Consider the following 16,766-nt stretch of genomic DNA (forward strand, 5'->3'; position numbering starts at 1 on the left):
ATACTGTTATTCGATATTGACATATTGTGATATGTTAGAACAGCATGCTAGCGATAGGCTAGGAATCTTTAGGATTTTGCATGATAGAATTGTCTGATTCTATGATGCCTGATAACCTAGGGTTCTTCTCTAATGGAATTGACATCATTACTGTAGTTGCTTAGTGTATGCATCCTGGTCATACATAACTAAGATTTTATAGCTTGAGAATGTTTGGTCTGGCCTTATTTCTTGTTCTTTTTTAATGAAGGGCTTAAGGTAGGATCAGATATTCGACAGTCTATAGGTTCCAGTGTTATGTATGTCTAGTATACACGAGTGCTGCAGGGTTGGTGGAAGTTTCATGGATGAGTCGTATGGGGTCACCCGGCCAGTTTTGAGATATATAGCCTTCCTCTAGGGTGTGAGTATTGAGCGTATGAGTATGCTAGAGAGTATTGTTAGGGTGTTGTAATGATCCTCTGATACAAATTCGGGTAGGTGTGAAAGGTAGTATAGGCTTATACTACTGAAAGCACAGGACCTGTACGTGTAGCAAGGAAGTCACAACCCCTAGGGTTATGTTGGGAGTTGGTTCCCCATTATGATATGTGTGTTATCTGATATCCTCCTGGTTTATTTTCAGTATGGTGACTACGGGTCAAGTTGAGGCAGGATCCGATTCGGGATCACGTGTTGTCCGTCAGGGTGAGTCAGCTGCATTGGATGAAAGTATCAGGGAGATCTTGAAGGAGGAGGTTGTTGATCGTTTCCAAGCTTGGTTTCCAGAGATGTTTGGGTCTATTAAGATCACCATGATTGAGTACTTCAATGAGCGTTATGCTGCTTTATCTGAGGTTGCAGCTGCTACAGCCACTGCAGCCGTTGCGGCTGTAGGTGTTGGATCGGGTCAGGTTTTTCAATATCGGGACTTCGACAATACGAAGCCCCCGAATTTCGATGCAGTACAGGACCCGATCACCGCCATGAGGTGGTTATCTGATGTGGTGGGATGTTTCTTCACTTGTTCATGTCCAGTTGACCAGAAGGTCAGGTGCGCTCTGAACCTTCTCAAGACCAGAGGGAAGGATTGGTGGAGGCTTGCTACTAGTTCCTATTCTGCTGAGTAGAGAGCTGATGTGCCTTGGGAGCAGTTCCCTGAGATGTTCCGCTCCTGATATGTTTCGCTGGTGGAGCGAGCGAGGTTGGCCCAGGAGTCCATGGATTTGAGGCAGGGTTCTGAGTCAGTGACGGAGATCACCAAGATGTTTAAAGAGAGGACTATGTTATGTCCTTAGTTTGTTGTATCTGAGCAGGATCATATGACCCATTACTTGAGCATGCTCAAGATGGACATCAGACAGTTTGTTTCTACTCAGCGCTATGGTACATTGTTGGAGATGCAGGAGTCCGCCAGGTAATGTGAGATTGAGATTGATCTGCGGGCGAGGGAGCAGAGGTCGGCTCCGGAGCAGTCTTAGCATGCGCCAAAGAAGTTTAAGACCACTAATTTCAGATCTGGCGGCTGGAAGGGTCGCACTTCGCGCATGAGGGTGCTTGTCGATCATCATCTGGGTGTGCAGGCGAGGGAGCAGGATCATATGACTCGTTACTTCAGTATGGAATTTATATACCTATGGGGGAGTTAGAGTGTCTGTTGCAAGACTCTATCGCCAACAAACACGAATTTTCTGCATCATCAGTATATTAATGTTGTATTCTGGAGATTTTTGGGGTGCCTTATCTGATCGATTTGATCCTATCCCCATAGGGGATGTTTGTGTAATTGTGGGTATGAATTGCCTGAGTCGTTTCGGTGCTATGATTGATTGTGAGGACCAGTGCGTGGTAGTTCGAACATCAAGTGGGGGAGAACTGGTTATCTATAGAGAGGGCACCAGGATAGGTTTAGGGTTTTGTTCTACAACAAGAGCTCGGCAGTATATTCAGCACGGGTGTACGGATTATTTGGCTTATGCGGTGGATACGCGGTTTGGGGATCAGGTTTCAGTTTCAGAGGTCCCGGTTGTCAGGGAGTTTGCCGATGCGTTTTCGGAGGAGTTACCGAGTGTGCCTCCAGAGAGGCAGGTCGAGTTCATGATTAACCTCGTTCTAGGTGTGGCCCCAATTGCCAAGGCGTCGTACCGCTTGGCACGGCCTGAGATGTAGGAGCTGTCATCTCAACTGCAGGAGCTGCTAGGCAAGCAGTTCATCAGACCGAGTAGTTCTCCGTAGGGAACACTTTTAAGACCGTTGTCGTACACGATTTAAACAAAGAAAAATATAAAATAAACTGCTTTATTGCACTAACAGGTAGTACAGGTAAGCAGCGTCGGATCCTCAGGGACACGTCCTAATGTTTACACCTCTTTGCATAAGGTGTGATCTAATTCTTAATGAATGAAATAAACATAAAGGGGGGAGGGGTATTTCTGAAAATTAAACTAATAGAAACCGAAAATGACAAAAGAATAACTAAATTTAAAGTAGTGAAAATTCAAATAAGAGAAAGCAATTCCAGTTTTGCGATGACTGCGCTAATCATATAATTAACCTTAAACACAATATTTGACTATGCACTTGTTTAAACTAGTACTAAAGTTCATTAACAAGCTCTAATGACCTTTATTACAAAAATCATTTAATCAAAATAAGTTCTTTGAGTTAAATCTAACTTTTTACTAAATTAACTAAAGAAGCTCTTGATTAACAAAGAAAAGTTGCATTAGACACAATGTAATTCCCATTAAAGTTCAATACCTCTCATAAGCTCGGAGGCATTAAAACTTGTTTGATCATTTCATATTAGAGTTAACTCTAAACTCAGAATTAATCTGATACTTGTCACTTTTTAATAATTAATCTAGAAAATTATGGATCTAAACAATTAGGTGACTAGAATGATTCACAAACAATTTAATTGGCCAACAGAAATTGAAATCAAAATCAAACACTCAATTTAACACATAATTGATCAAACTAAACAGTAATCATAGTCAAACATAGTGCCTAATGATTAATCATATGAAAAGGTTACGTCTTGCGAAACTAAAATCTAAATTTTTAGCCTGACATGGCTAAAAACGGATTACAAACAGTGGAAATAGAATCTAAACGATAAATCTTACTAAACTACGTATAGAAATTGAATCGTCTCCTTTAGATCTGCGTTCTTCACTTGAAAACCTCTGAATCGCCAATTAGGGTTACTGGAGGAGTATCAGGTTGTATTTATACGTCTAGCTGTCAAAACGTTGTACCTGCGATCGCATGTATCACCCAAAACGTGTCACGAAACTTTTTAATGAAGCGCATTGCCATTTTGATGCAAATTGACCAACCTGCGATCGCAAGGGCACAACCTGTGATCGCATGTATCACTTTTCCTAAGCTGATGAATTTTTTGGCTCGAAAAAAACCACGAAGGCAAGCTGCAACCAAACCTGCGATCGCAGGGAGACAAGGTGCGATCGCATGTACTACTTCTCAGCTCTTTTGTTCGTCGTTCCTCCTTCCAAGCAGTTCTTGATCATTTCCCGACATCCTTCCTTGGTCTAGACTCCAATTAAGCTCCAAAGCATCCACAAACATATCCCGAACTCATGCAATCATCCATGTGCTCCAAATAGCCCTGAAAAGTCATAACAAACGTGATCAGTACGGGCATTCTACAAAATAATCATGAGCCACGAAATACATAAGAATAATCGGGAATTAGTTAGCGTTTTATAATGAAATACGTAGGAAATTGTGCTAAAAGATGCATATAAAATGCATCTAACAAACCTCCCCAAGCTTAGACCTTACTTGCCCTCGGGTAAGGAAATGATAACTTTGGAAACGGAATTGGGGCTAAGGGCAATAACGGGACAACCTAGACACACGTCAACTAAAAAACGAAAACCTAAATAATAAGAACTACCAAAGCTAAACATAAAATATGCATGCAAAGATAAAGAAAATGAACAATGAACTAAAATAATATGCAAATGAAAAACGAACAACTAAAATGAAACATGCTTCTTATTTTTTACTTTTCATATTTTATATTTTTTTATTATACGATCAGACTTTAAATCGATAATGGGCTCCAATCACTAACACCTAAGCAACCATCCTGATATCTTTCATGTATCACAAACTCCCAAAGTGAGGAAGACCACAAACGGTGTAACCCAATAATCCAACCCTAGTTTTATTGAAACCTCATACCTTAATTAGCCTTATGAGCCAAAATAACACAATCCGGATCTCATCTCCTTAAGACTAGATGGCCAAGAATCAGAATCGACGCATCCTTACGAACCCGCACGACCAAATCAGATTTCGCCGAAGCAGCAAGGGCCAACCCCCATAGGAGCCCGAGCTCTATGCTTTCACTTTTTCGAGAGCCACAAGGGGGTTACAAATGAGGCCTACGATCGATATTTATAGCAAAAACGTGACATGTGGCCACAAGGGGGAACCTGCGATCGCAGGTTTTAAAAAATGACCGTTGGCATGTTTCTCGAGGCAGGTAACAGTAAAATAGACAAAACGTGATACATGCGATAGCAGGTATAGAACCTGCGATCGCAGGTTTGCTTAAATGTGCTTCAATCGATTTTTTAATTGTTCAAAAGTGGCCCAGGCACTAAAAACTGATACATGTGATCGCATGTACTGGACCTGCGATCGCAGGTTTGCTTTTTTCGTGAAAACTGTTCCAAAAAAATCTCGATGACTACCTGCGACTAAAAAAATCATACCCTGCGATCGTAAAGACAGGACATGCGATCGCAGGTTCCACCAAAACTGCATTTTTTTCAACTTTCTTTTTTTTTTTTAAATTCTCTTTGTTCCTTTTTTTTAAAACACGATTCAGTTAAAAAGGGACGACCTAAGTAGCTAAAAACACACAAAAATTTAAAAAAAAAATTAAAAAAAAAAGTTGCAAAATAAAACGAAACCAAACAAACGTCCGGGTTGCCTCCCGGTAAGCTGCCCATTTTTACTTTCGTTGGCTCGACATTGTTACTTGGTTTCCTCAATTGCGGTAAGTCGGGACCTCGATTACATCCACTTCTTCGTTTGTAACTTGAAACCCTTCGTAAAATGGTTTGAAACGATGACCCTTTACCTTAAAAATCTTTCTTGTTTGTTCACTCTTAATTTCTATAGCACCATGATCAAACACATTAGTAACAACAAAAGGTCCTACCAACGACACCTCAATTTACCAGAAATAAGTTTGAAACGAGAGTGATATAAGAGTACCTTTTGATTGGTAGTGAATACCTTTCGCGAGATCATCTTGTCGTGAAACACTTTCGTCTTCTCCTTATAGATTGCTTCGTTCTCGTAAGCATCATTCATGATTTCTTCTAACTCTTGAATATCCAATCTTCTTTTCTTACCAGCTTCATCCATACTCATGTTCAACTTTTTGACAGCCCAATATGCTGAATGCTCTAATTCAACCGGTAATCGACAAGGTTTGCCGAAAACAATTCTATACGGTGACATACCGATAGAAGTTTTGTATGTTGTCCGGTGAGCCCATAACGCATCATCCAATCGAATACTCCAATCTTTCTTGACTGGATTGATGGCTTTCTCTATAATGCCCTTGATCTGTTTGTTTGAAGCTTCAACCTGCCCGTTGGTTTGCGGGTGATATGTTGTGGATACCCGATGTGTGACACCATATTTCTTGAGGACTGCTTCGAGGGTGCGGTTGCAGAAATGCATGCCGTGATCACCAATAATGGTCTCTGGTGTCCCAAACCTAGCAAATATATTTGTCTTGACAAAATCAACTACAACCTTGGCATCGTCTATTCGTGTAGCGTTTGCCTCGACCCATTTGGACACGTAATCCACAGCAAGTAAGATGTACACAAACCCAAAAGATGGCGGAAACGGACCCATGAAATCTATACCCCAAACGTCAAAGATTTCACATACCAAGATTGGAGTAAGTGGCATTTGATTACGAGATGTCAAAGACCCAGTCATTTGGCACCTTTCACAAGTTTTGCAAAATAGAAAAGAGTCATGAAAAATGTGACGCCAATAAAGACCGTTGTCCAGGACCTTGCGTGCGGTTCGTTGTGGACCATAATGCCCTCCACAAGCTTCTGAATGGCAGAAATTCAAAATTGACTTGACTTCATCTTGAGGCACACATCTTTTAATCACCTGATCAGCACAGTGTTTCCATAAATATGGCTCGTCCCAAACATATCTTTTCGCCTCCTTCTTTATTTTATCTTTCTGGTCTCGGGTAAGATATGAAGGGAGTTCTCTGGAGACCAAGTAGTTCATTATATCAGCAAACCAAGGAGGGTTCTGAACAGCGAATAGATGCTCATCGGGAAATGTTTCACAGATCAATATCGGGTCCTCCGGTGGAGTGAGTCGACTCAAATGATCAGCTACCAAATTTTTCTCTGCCACTTTTGTCCCTGATCTCTATATCAAACTCCTATAGCAGCAAAATCCATCTAATCAACCTTGTCTTTGAGTCTTTTTTGGCAAGAATGTACCGGATAGCTGCGTGATCAGAAAAGATTATAACTTTCGTGCCCAACAAATATTGTCTGAATTTTTCCAATGCAAAAATGATTGTCAGCAACTCTTTTTCTGTGGTGGAGTAATTTTCTTAGGCATTATCCAAAGTTTTTGATGCATAATATATAACGTGGGGAACCCGGTCTTTTCTCTGTCCTAGAACAGCTCCAACAGCAGTGTTATTGGCGTCACACATTATCTCGAATGGTAAACTCCAATATGGGGGTTGAATAATGGGGGCAGAAGTAAGAAGATTTTTCAGCACATCCAAAGCCACCTTGCAATCTTCATTGAAGTCAAATTCAGCATCTTTTTGCAATAACTGGCACATGGGAACTGAGGGTTTTCCAAGGGTTTTTAGTCGCAATCCTTATCCTCAAGTCAACCTCCATAATTCGACCTAATGTCCATATATATATATATATATATATATATATATATATATATATATATATATATATATATATATATATATATACACACACACACACATACATAGTTTCCTAAAATTTGGTCGCCACGACGTACGGAATAGGTGCTACGCCGTGGGCATCTCTCAAATCTCGTATACGGCAAGTCATTTGATGATCGTGAATCTTCTCCTCCTCATGATGTGGGGAAGAATGGCCACGCAGTGGGCTTCAGAATTAACACCTTCTTTTGACTTCGATTGTTATAGCTCACTCTTTCCTGCTTCCAACTCCACGTTTGCTTTTTTTTTCATCCAGAGCATGTATTTGCTACTGCAAAACGGATTTCAAGCATAATAAGTACCTTATGTACCAAAATAAGCATAATTGTAGCTAAATGTATTAAGATAGTGTACAAAATATATGACTAAATATGCAAATATCAGTAGGCAATAGTTCTAATGATAATCATAATCATACATTCTATAATGGAGAATTTATAAATAATTGTGTTAAGATAAATAATTAAATCTGGCTATGTCTAATGTCCTCTTAAATTAAATTTCAGTGTAAACATTATCACTCGATTTTATTTAGAATAGATGAAATTATTCAGGATGTGATAAAAGATACCAGTGATCACTCCATTTTATCGTTAACTATATTGCAATATTGTCACTTTGCAGAGCAAAAAAAAAGAAATAAATACATATTAGAAATAAATACGGTAACTGTCATCTTATCAATAGATAATCTGATTCAAGAAGTGAGACATAACATATTCATGGATTTTCATCTGAGGATAAAAATATTAAATTTATGGGATAAAATTAGCAATGGTTTCGGTAAAAATTTGTACCTAACCACACAACTTAAACACTTTCCTGGAAACACCAAATGACATATGGTTAAAGGACATATGCGAAGTTGTGGGAAAAAAGATACATATGTGTTTGTGTGTTTAGTGGATATTTTTGATCTTATTGATAAAATGATGAATGAAAGAAAAGCTTTCTTGAAGACCCTCTTCAAGGAATAAAGATGTTTTCTCTTTGTTATTTTTACTTAAATTTTGTTTTTAACATAAGAAGTTCATGATGTTATAAAAGTATGTTTTGGGATATTTATTATATGCATGTTTTAGTTACAAATAAAAACACAAAGATGTTAGATGTCTTATCTTTCACGTGTTTGGAGAGGGAGAGGAAGGAAAGGATGTGGGGGATATGTATGGTGTTTAAATAAATAAGGTGAAGATACAAAAAGGAATCACTCTTATATAATAAAATATGGCAAACTCTTATTATTGGTACATACAAAATTATTGTTTATATACACTCCTTATATGAAGCAACCACATAACTCTTAGACATTACAACACCATTTTGTGTAACATATTAATTTGTTTTTAATAGAAACAATATAATTATATGTTTTTTTTAACAATAACGACATAATACTTAACTAACAATTTAATATAGGTTGTAAAAATGAAACTAATCGTCGTCACTGCAACACACGAACATTTTACTTGTGTGTGTGTGTGTGTGTGTGTGTGTATATATATATATATATATATATATATATATATATATATATATATATATATATATAGGTTCAGGTTCATTTGAGACCATTCTAATTTTGTGAGACCGTGAGACCAAATCTAAAAATAATATTAAAATGCAAAATAAATGGAAAAATCCAAAAATTCTTTTTTTAAATATTATTTTCGGAACTTGAATTAACTAAAAAAAATAAAAATAAATAAATAAAATAAAATAAAAATAAAAAAAATCTGTTTTTTTTTTTTGAAAAATACGTGAAATATTCTAATAGAATATTACACTGACATATTCTAAAAAATAATTTTAAAATGCAGAAGAAATAGTTTAGGTCATTTTTGGTCACTTAACTTTTGGTTTTGTGCTCATTTGGTCACTTAACTCTTTTTAAGTTTTAAAAGGTCATTAAACTTTTGGCTTTCTGCTCATTTAGTCACTTAACTTTTGGTTTGGTTAGATTTAGTCACCTAACTTTTAAAATTGTGCTCGTTTAGTCACTAAACTTTTAAATTTTTTCAAAAGTTTAGTGACTAAATGAGCACAATTTTAAAAGTTAAGTGACTAAATGATCACAAATCTAAAAGTTAAGTGACCAAATCAAAAGTTAAGTGACTAAATGAGCACAAAATCAAAAGTTTGATGACCATTTAAAACTTAAAAAGAGTTAAGTGACCAAATGAGCACAAAACCAAAAGTTAAGTGACCAAAAATGACCTAAACCCTTTTAAATATTATTTTCGGAACTTGAATTAACTAAAAAAAATAAAAAATAAATAAAAATAAATTCCATTTTTTTTGAAAAATACGTGAAATATTCTAATAAAATATTACACTGATATATTCTAAAAAATAATTTTAAAATGCAGAATAAATGGAAAAATCTAAAAATTCTTTTTTTAAATATTATTTTCGGAACTTGAATTAACTAAAAAAAATAAAAATAAATTCCATTTTTTTTGAAAAATACGTGAAATATTCTAATATAATATTACACTGTACATATTCTAAAAAATAATTTTAAAATGCAAAATAAATGGAAAAATCCAAAAATTCTTTTCTTAAATATTATTTTTGGAACTTGAATTAACTAAAAAAAATTAAAAAAATATAAATAAATAAATAAAATACGTCTCACGGTCTCCCAAAATATAGGTGGTCTCAAATAAACCTATATATATATATATATATATATATATATATATATATATATATATATATATATATATATATATATTCATGAGATTTCTTTATCGTACAAAATATTAGCCATTTCAAAAGTTATTGATAATTTTGTTAACTAATTTTATTAAATGCACAAGTTGAAAACAATATTATATGAACATATGATTAAAAGCATATAAATATTGTATAATTTTGATAAATAAGTATGGAGTTCTGGATCAAGAAGTAATTGGGCCAATAAACCAAAATAAGAAGACCCGAAGCCCATTGGAGGTACAAACGTCAGAAAGTCGTCGTCGTCACTGATTACTGAGAACCGTCGTCGAGATTTCAATGGAAAGACCTCCGCCACCACCACCGCCCCCTCTGCCGCAACCACCGAAGGAAACTCTTGCTCGAGGTTATAAATTTGTCTGGCGTATTCTTCTCATTTCTAACCTTGCTCTCGGAGGTCAGCCCACCTCTTTCGTTCTTCCTTTCTCTTTTTGATGCACTCACAGCTTGTTTCAGAATACTGAAGCATGCGTATATAGCATCTATATCTCAATTTCATTTATTTCATATGATTTATGCGATCCGTTTAGGTTTAGGTAGAATGCGATTTAGACGTAATCTTAGGGTTTGATGATCAAACGCCGTAAACTTAAATTTTAACTTTTCCCCTTCCATTTTATGTTTGGATAATCGTGCACGACTCTAAATCCGACATCATTAGGTGCTAAATTTCGCTGTAAAGAAAAATGCGTATATGCCGTAGTGAACAGAAACTAGTTATGAATATTGTATGTTTCAAATTGGGAAGCAATTAGGGTTTCATACAATCCATTATGCAAAGATAAATTTGTTCCCAAGAATTCCCAATTGGTTTATACATCAAGTTCGAGATAACTAGTTTAATCTAACTTTGGAATAATTGGATTACTTACATCATGAGTATGTAGTTCGTTCATAGAATCACAGTTAACATTCATTAGTTCTTCATCTTCTTATGAGAAATTACACTGAAATCTGAGAGATAATGGGCACATAACCTGTGTTTATTTCTTAATTTACAGCATACATATTTACAAGGCCAAGAAAGAAAGAGGCAATGAAAAAAGATAAGAAAGTTAATGTAGTTCGTGAGATAAAAACCATTCCTGATTCTGAAGAACATGAACATACCACAACCCCTGTTTATGAACCTGAGAAGATTCCAATTCAAGAAAATCAATGGTCTAAATCCTTCAAGTGGTAGTTAGTATTTAGTATTTACAACTTGTTACAATAATCGATATCAAATTCAAAAGCTCTTTTTGATCATCTTATAGGTGTTTTTTATAAAGAATGTGATTTGTGGTTGATGATTAGATTAGGTTGAGGAACAAAGAAAGAGAAGAGAATGACTGTTGGTTTATTATATTTTGGTGGAAATCAATGGTTGTGCTTCCTGTTCCTTGTTATCTATGTTGTTTATTCATTTTTTTTCTTTAAATCTTTTGAGCAAATAGCACCAAATAGCAATGATGTTACTTATTCCCAATTTACCCTTGATGTGATCATAGTTTTAAGGTATTGGTTGTCACCAAACAATCATTTCTGGTTTTATTTGTTCTTTGTGGACATGCACATGGAAGGGTTTTTTTTGTCTATGTGGGTCATTGGCAAATTTTGATTTTGTTCATACTATTTCTATTTCCAAATTCCTAGTGGTGTCCATGTGGGTTAACTTATATTAATTATTGAAATTATTGAAAGAGAAAATGACAAAAACAAAAAATATCAACTTTTTTAAAAATTAAGGTTGTGTTTAGTTGTGGAAAAATTGACCATTTTTCGGAAATAATTTCTAAGAAAAATGAGAATTATGAAAATGCGTTTAGTTCGTCTATTTTTCTAAATTTTTCACGGAAAATAGAAATTTTTTGTTTTCTAAAATTACAAAGAAGTTGTAAATTTTTGAAAAACTAATAATCAATGTTTTTCATATTTTTCTAATTCCAAAAAATATATCATGGTATTACCGTTAATAGTAGGCTAATAGTCACGTAGAATATCACATGGTTGTTGATGTGGATTTTATTGTTTACTATGTACACATTATACCACTGAACGTTTTCGGTATATATTTTACCATTAATCTTATATAATTCGTTTAAAAGATATAATTTCAAAAAATACATATTATTACATACATATAAAATAATTTTACAAATAAACTCAAATATTTAATGTACAAATATATAGTTTTACATACATATAAAATTTTGTTTTACATAAATATATGTTTTTTTGTATAAGTAGACATTTCAGTATATAAATACATATTTTTACATTTGAATACTATAATCTGATCATAAAGTTTACATTGTTACATTTAAATGTATAAATATATAAATACTAAGGTGTTGTTTGTTTTTTTGTGAAGATTTGTGCAACCATTTTTGTCTACGCCGCGCAGACATATGCCCTCGCAGAGTGTTTGTTTTTTGGAAGTGTGCAGATCAAAAAACGTCTGTGTGAGGTCTTCCTGACGCAGATATGGACCACTGTCTTCAGACCCCACTTCAACCTAAACAAAAAAAAACATGGGACACCGTGTAGTTTTTTTTTGTTGTTGTTGAAAATACATTTTTAATGTTTATCATTTGAACTTAAGTTTAAAAAATCAATTTATTTCAACAGCTGCAAACGTTAAAAACAAACAGTCTTCTTATTGCAGACTGCAGACATTTGGTCTACCTCTTCTACCGCAGAGGTTTATAAATATAATTCGCAGACTGCAGACATTTTGGCTTCAAAAAATAAACAACACCTAAATTATCCAAGCTAGAGTGGCTTTATACTAAATGATTAGACTATTAGTTTAAGTTCTTCTAAAGTAATGGATAATTGTATATTAGTTTTGTATATTTAAATGTAATAACTTGGGCTAAAATAATAGATAATTGGTATTTGTATATTTATACATTTAAATTTAATAATGTATACTAAATCCTCAAATGTCAATATATATATATATATATATATATATATATATATATATATATATATATATATATATATATATACATTAAAATGTCTTTACATATAAAACACACACACACACACATATATATATATATATATATATATATATTGAAATACTTTGAACTTAATTGTAAAAATATTTTATACGTATTTTGTATTCATCTACTTTGAACAAATTATATAAAATTAATTAATAATATAATATGTATGTAATAAACAATAAAATCCACGTGACATGCCACATCATCAACAACTACGTGGCTACTCACCTATTAGTATAGGTAACAGTATTTTTGAACAAAATATTAAGTCTAATGATAATATGAAGCTATAGTTGATTGGAAATACATGTGAACAAAATAATTTCGTACAATTCCTCTATTTGGTAACCTTCTAAGTCATTTTCCCAAAAAACTTTTGTTCCAAAATGAAATGGAACAAGTCTCAATGTCTCATCATCAATACTAAGCAAATCCAAAATCCCACAATAAAGTCTTAAATTACAAGATTTATAATACTTAAACTAGTATGCTGCAATTTCTACCTTCCTCTTCAAACAAAACTAATTCTTATAAAGTAGTTTCTTAAAATACACATTTTTTTATAAATGCTGCCTAAATGCACATATCTGAAATCTCTCAAAATTAAGATCCGTGTTTTGTTGTTTGGATTCTAATTATGAATTAATCGGCTTCCCATTTAATTTGGGGAATGGATCTTGTTTGCTTAAAACTGCCACTTTGCTCTTGTGTGCAAAGTACCCTTTCACCAAATTCTTGTATATCAATATTGACATTATGCATTCAACCTGTCAAACAACTCAAACTATAAGGACCAAACATGTAACATTCACAAACTCTACTTTAAAAACTTATCCAAATCACAAGCATCTACAACTTACTAAGGGACTGTTTGATGGTAATTTTCAACAATAACTTTTGTAATCATAAATAAAATTCCAACCAAATTTGTTTGTTTAAAAAAATTGGATTATTATTTTTTCAAAAGTGGGTTTTTATAATCATATTTAATAAATCTTTTTACCTCATCCAAATCCATCTCCATCTCAAGCCATTTCAATGCTTTAACAATTACTTCTAATTTAATCTGGTGCGCCTTACTAGGGTCCTTCTCCTTTTGTATAAAATATCTGCCACGTCAGCACAAATCAAATCAAGTAATCAACACCATTATATATTTATTTTTATATCCCACAAAAATTCTAACAATATTATTTTAGAATTAATAAACTCACATTTTCTTCACCAATCGTTGATACACCTGAAGCTCTAGCTTCTCAAGAACAAGATATACACCCGATCTCAAGAAACTTTTTTATGTAACAACACAACATATTTAATTTTCCAAAAATAAAAAAAAAAAAAAAAATTGGTTAAAATTATTTTTTATAAAAAAAAAAAATATATACCGATCTTCATGCTCTTCAAGTGCATGCCTAAGAAGGCGTAAATCACCTCTCCTCATAGCTACCACAATGTCACTATACTGTAACATGATTAGAAAGTAAATAAATAAATAAATAAAATACATTTTTGTAATTATATTTAATATAAAAATTATTTATTTTATAAGAATACCTCAATCAGGTTATACTTCTCAAGGAGTGTTCTTTTAGGTAAGATCCCTATCGAAAGCTTCACAGGTATTAAATATTTCAAAATCATCCTGTTTCAAAAAAAAATTAAATTAAATATTATTATCTTACGATAAATAAATTACTAAATTACATGAAATGGAAAACAAACCTAATGTTTGCTTCACTTTGAGGGTCACAATGTGATAAGGCATACGATAATTTATGATCAGCCTAAAGAATAAAGAAAACGAAAATATAATTATTAAATAAATATTTTTCCAATTAAATGAGATTTAAAAAAAAAGTTATAATTAGGGAATGTGGGATTAATTTACAGCTGGAAAATTTTCGTTGAGCACTTCCAAACGACCAGTGTAGTACATGTAGGTTACCTGTAACAAAATATAAAATATTATTTAATTAACAATAACAAATATTTTATATTAATTAGAATATTTAATTTCTTACCTTATCTCTAACAGGAAATTCCTCAAAATCAAATATTCGTGCAGTTTCAATGCTTCGAATCACACTTCTACAAAGATGAACAGTTCCAAGCTGCAATATGAGGTGTAAACAATATAATTTTTAGTTTTTTTTTTCTCAACATAAATATTACAAAATAAAGTAAGAACCCTAAAAAAAAGTTAATTAGGAGAAGTTAAAAGGATGAATAAAATGTAAAGAAGTGTCACCTTGAAATAAACTTTGAACAATTGGCAAGTGACATAAAGTGCTCCAACACGTTTTGGTCCTTTTCCCTACAATTAAAATACCACATTCAACAATTGCATGAAATAGCAATGTACTTATATTTTCTTTAAATATATATTTTATATTATTTTCCATTTTATGTTTTATTTAAATAATTGTTGCTTAGAAATTAGAATATAATTGTAGGATGAAGTGAAAGACATACAGCAAGAACTCCAAACACTTTCATAAGGAAGGATCCAGCTGCTTTTAGTTTCTCTGGAGTCTTTCCATTTGAAGCCAATTCTCTATCAGCCTAAATGCATAATACACAACTTCAACAAGGTCATTTTTGTCATTTTACATGAACAAGAGTAATGAAACTGTTTCTTAATCTTACCCTCTCAGCAAGAATCCTAATTTCATATACAACTACATACAAAGCTTCTAATGCCCATGCTGATTCCCAGTTTCTGAATTCCTGAATGAAAGCACTGAATAATGTTCCATAGTAGCATACTATCAGTAAGATAAAAGTGACAAAAGTAAAGAAAAACAAAAGAGAATTCAAACATCAAAGTAGATATGAAAAGTACTTTGCAGATTTTTCAAATGCTTGATATGATTCAGCAAAATGGCTGACTCTATAACTCTGCATAGCTCGAAATAAAGGAGAGACTATTTCCGCATACTGAGAATACTTGTCTGCTTGTCTGATCAATCTGTTAGCATCCTGGATATATAAAAATCGATAAGGATACTGGATACATGAATCCTAATGAACAATCGAATCTACATGGAAATCACTGGAATTATATAATTGATTCAACCTGGAAGAGATTGAGGGCATCGGCGAGGGCGAGAAAAGATGGAGATTCGGAGGACAGCGAAAGAAGTTGTTTGAGAGTTGTGCCGTCTTGGTACGAAACGACGTCGGCGAATCGATTCAAATACTCTGTTATCCTTCTGTGTGCATCTCCCATGCTCATGTATGACGCCATTGCTAGCTATTCTTCAGCCCTTCTACTACAGGTCTTCCGGTTTCCGATCTTTTTATGTATGTATGTGGTGATGTAAAGTGGTGAAGATCTGGTTAGGGTTTTTACGAACTGATAAAAATTGGAAAGAGGAAAGACGATTAATTGCAAACAAATTGTAGAAATTGCTTCGAATTGGCAACGACTGTTGTTCATGTACACCAACCCTCGAGTAGAAACCTGCACACAGGTGAATTGATACACATGATGCTGTACGAGGGTTTTGGAATGGATGTATTCTTTCTTGACTAGTGTTTTTGTTATTTGACTTGGAAAAAAAAATAATAATAATAATAACCAGCATCTGAATAACAAAATATTGCAGATAAAAAGAAATAAAAAACAAAACAAAATAAAATCATGAGAAAATTGCAATAAAATGACGAGAAAATTGCAAGAATTGTCATGTACACAAATTTTGTGGGTATAATCATCAAACATCATTGACTCTTCTACCTGATTTACTGATTTACTTACTCATGGTGTTGGTGATAGTATTTTTTTTTTATATGTTCACATCATCTCAATCGAGCTTTCTTCAATTTTTTTGTTAATGTTTACGACTCCTAACAAAATTCTTATCGTAGCATTTGGTTTCCTGTGTAGTAAAATTTTGCTACAAGTCCACCTCAGCATCCTCATTTTTGTTACTTTCATCTTTCTCTAGCGATTTTTTTTTCTGTTCGGCCAAAATTTATCTACATACATCATGAGAGGTCTAATAGTTACTCTATAAAACTTC

General features: G+C 33.5%; 1 protein-coding gene and 1 long non-coding RNA gene across 2 annotated transcripts; one reads left to right on the top strand and one right to left on the bottom strand.

Moving 5' to 3' along the window:
• The first annotated feature begins 9,930 nt into the window (after positions 1–9,930).
• LOC145060946 (uncharacterized) lies at positions 9,931–11,130 on the top strand. Its single transcript, XR_013687066.1, has 2 exons — positions 9,931–10,139; positions 10,744–11,130. It is a non-coding gene; the product is annotated as an uncharacterized LOC145060946 (long non-coding RNA).
• A 1,918-nt stretch (positions 11,131–13,048) lies between these two features.
• On the bottom strand, positions 13,049–16,286 carry EER5 (proteasome family protein). Its single transcript, XM_079010821.1, has 13 exons — positions 15,818–16,286; positions 15,584–15,720; positions 15,388–15,481; positions 15,214–15,303; positions 14,990–15,055; positions 14,763–14,852; positions 14,630–14,686; positions 14,464–14,525; positions 14,296–14,383; positions 14,127–14,203; positions 13,953–14,027; positions 13,742–13,847; positions 13,049–13,505 (listed from the first exon to the last, which is right to left on the bottom strand). Exons 1-13 carry the CDS (start codon positions 15,986–15,988, stop codon positions 13,374–13,376), a joined length of 1,245 nt encoding a protein of 414 aa, XP_078866947.1. The 5' UTR covers positions 15,989–16,286; the 3' UTR covers positions 13,049–13,373.
• Positions 16,287–16,766: the final 480 nt, after the last annotated feature.

This window comes from Lactuca serriola, chromosome 7, assembly GCF_051521515.1.
Source record: "Lactuca serriola cultivar US96UC23 chromosome 7, Lser_US96UC23_V15, whole genome shotgun sequence".
Lineage (NCBI taxonomy): Eukaryota > Viridiplantae > Streptophyta > Magnoliopsida > Asterales > Asteraceae > Lactuca > Lactuca serriola.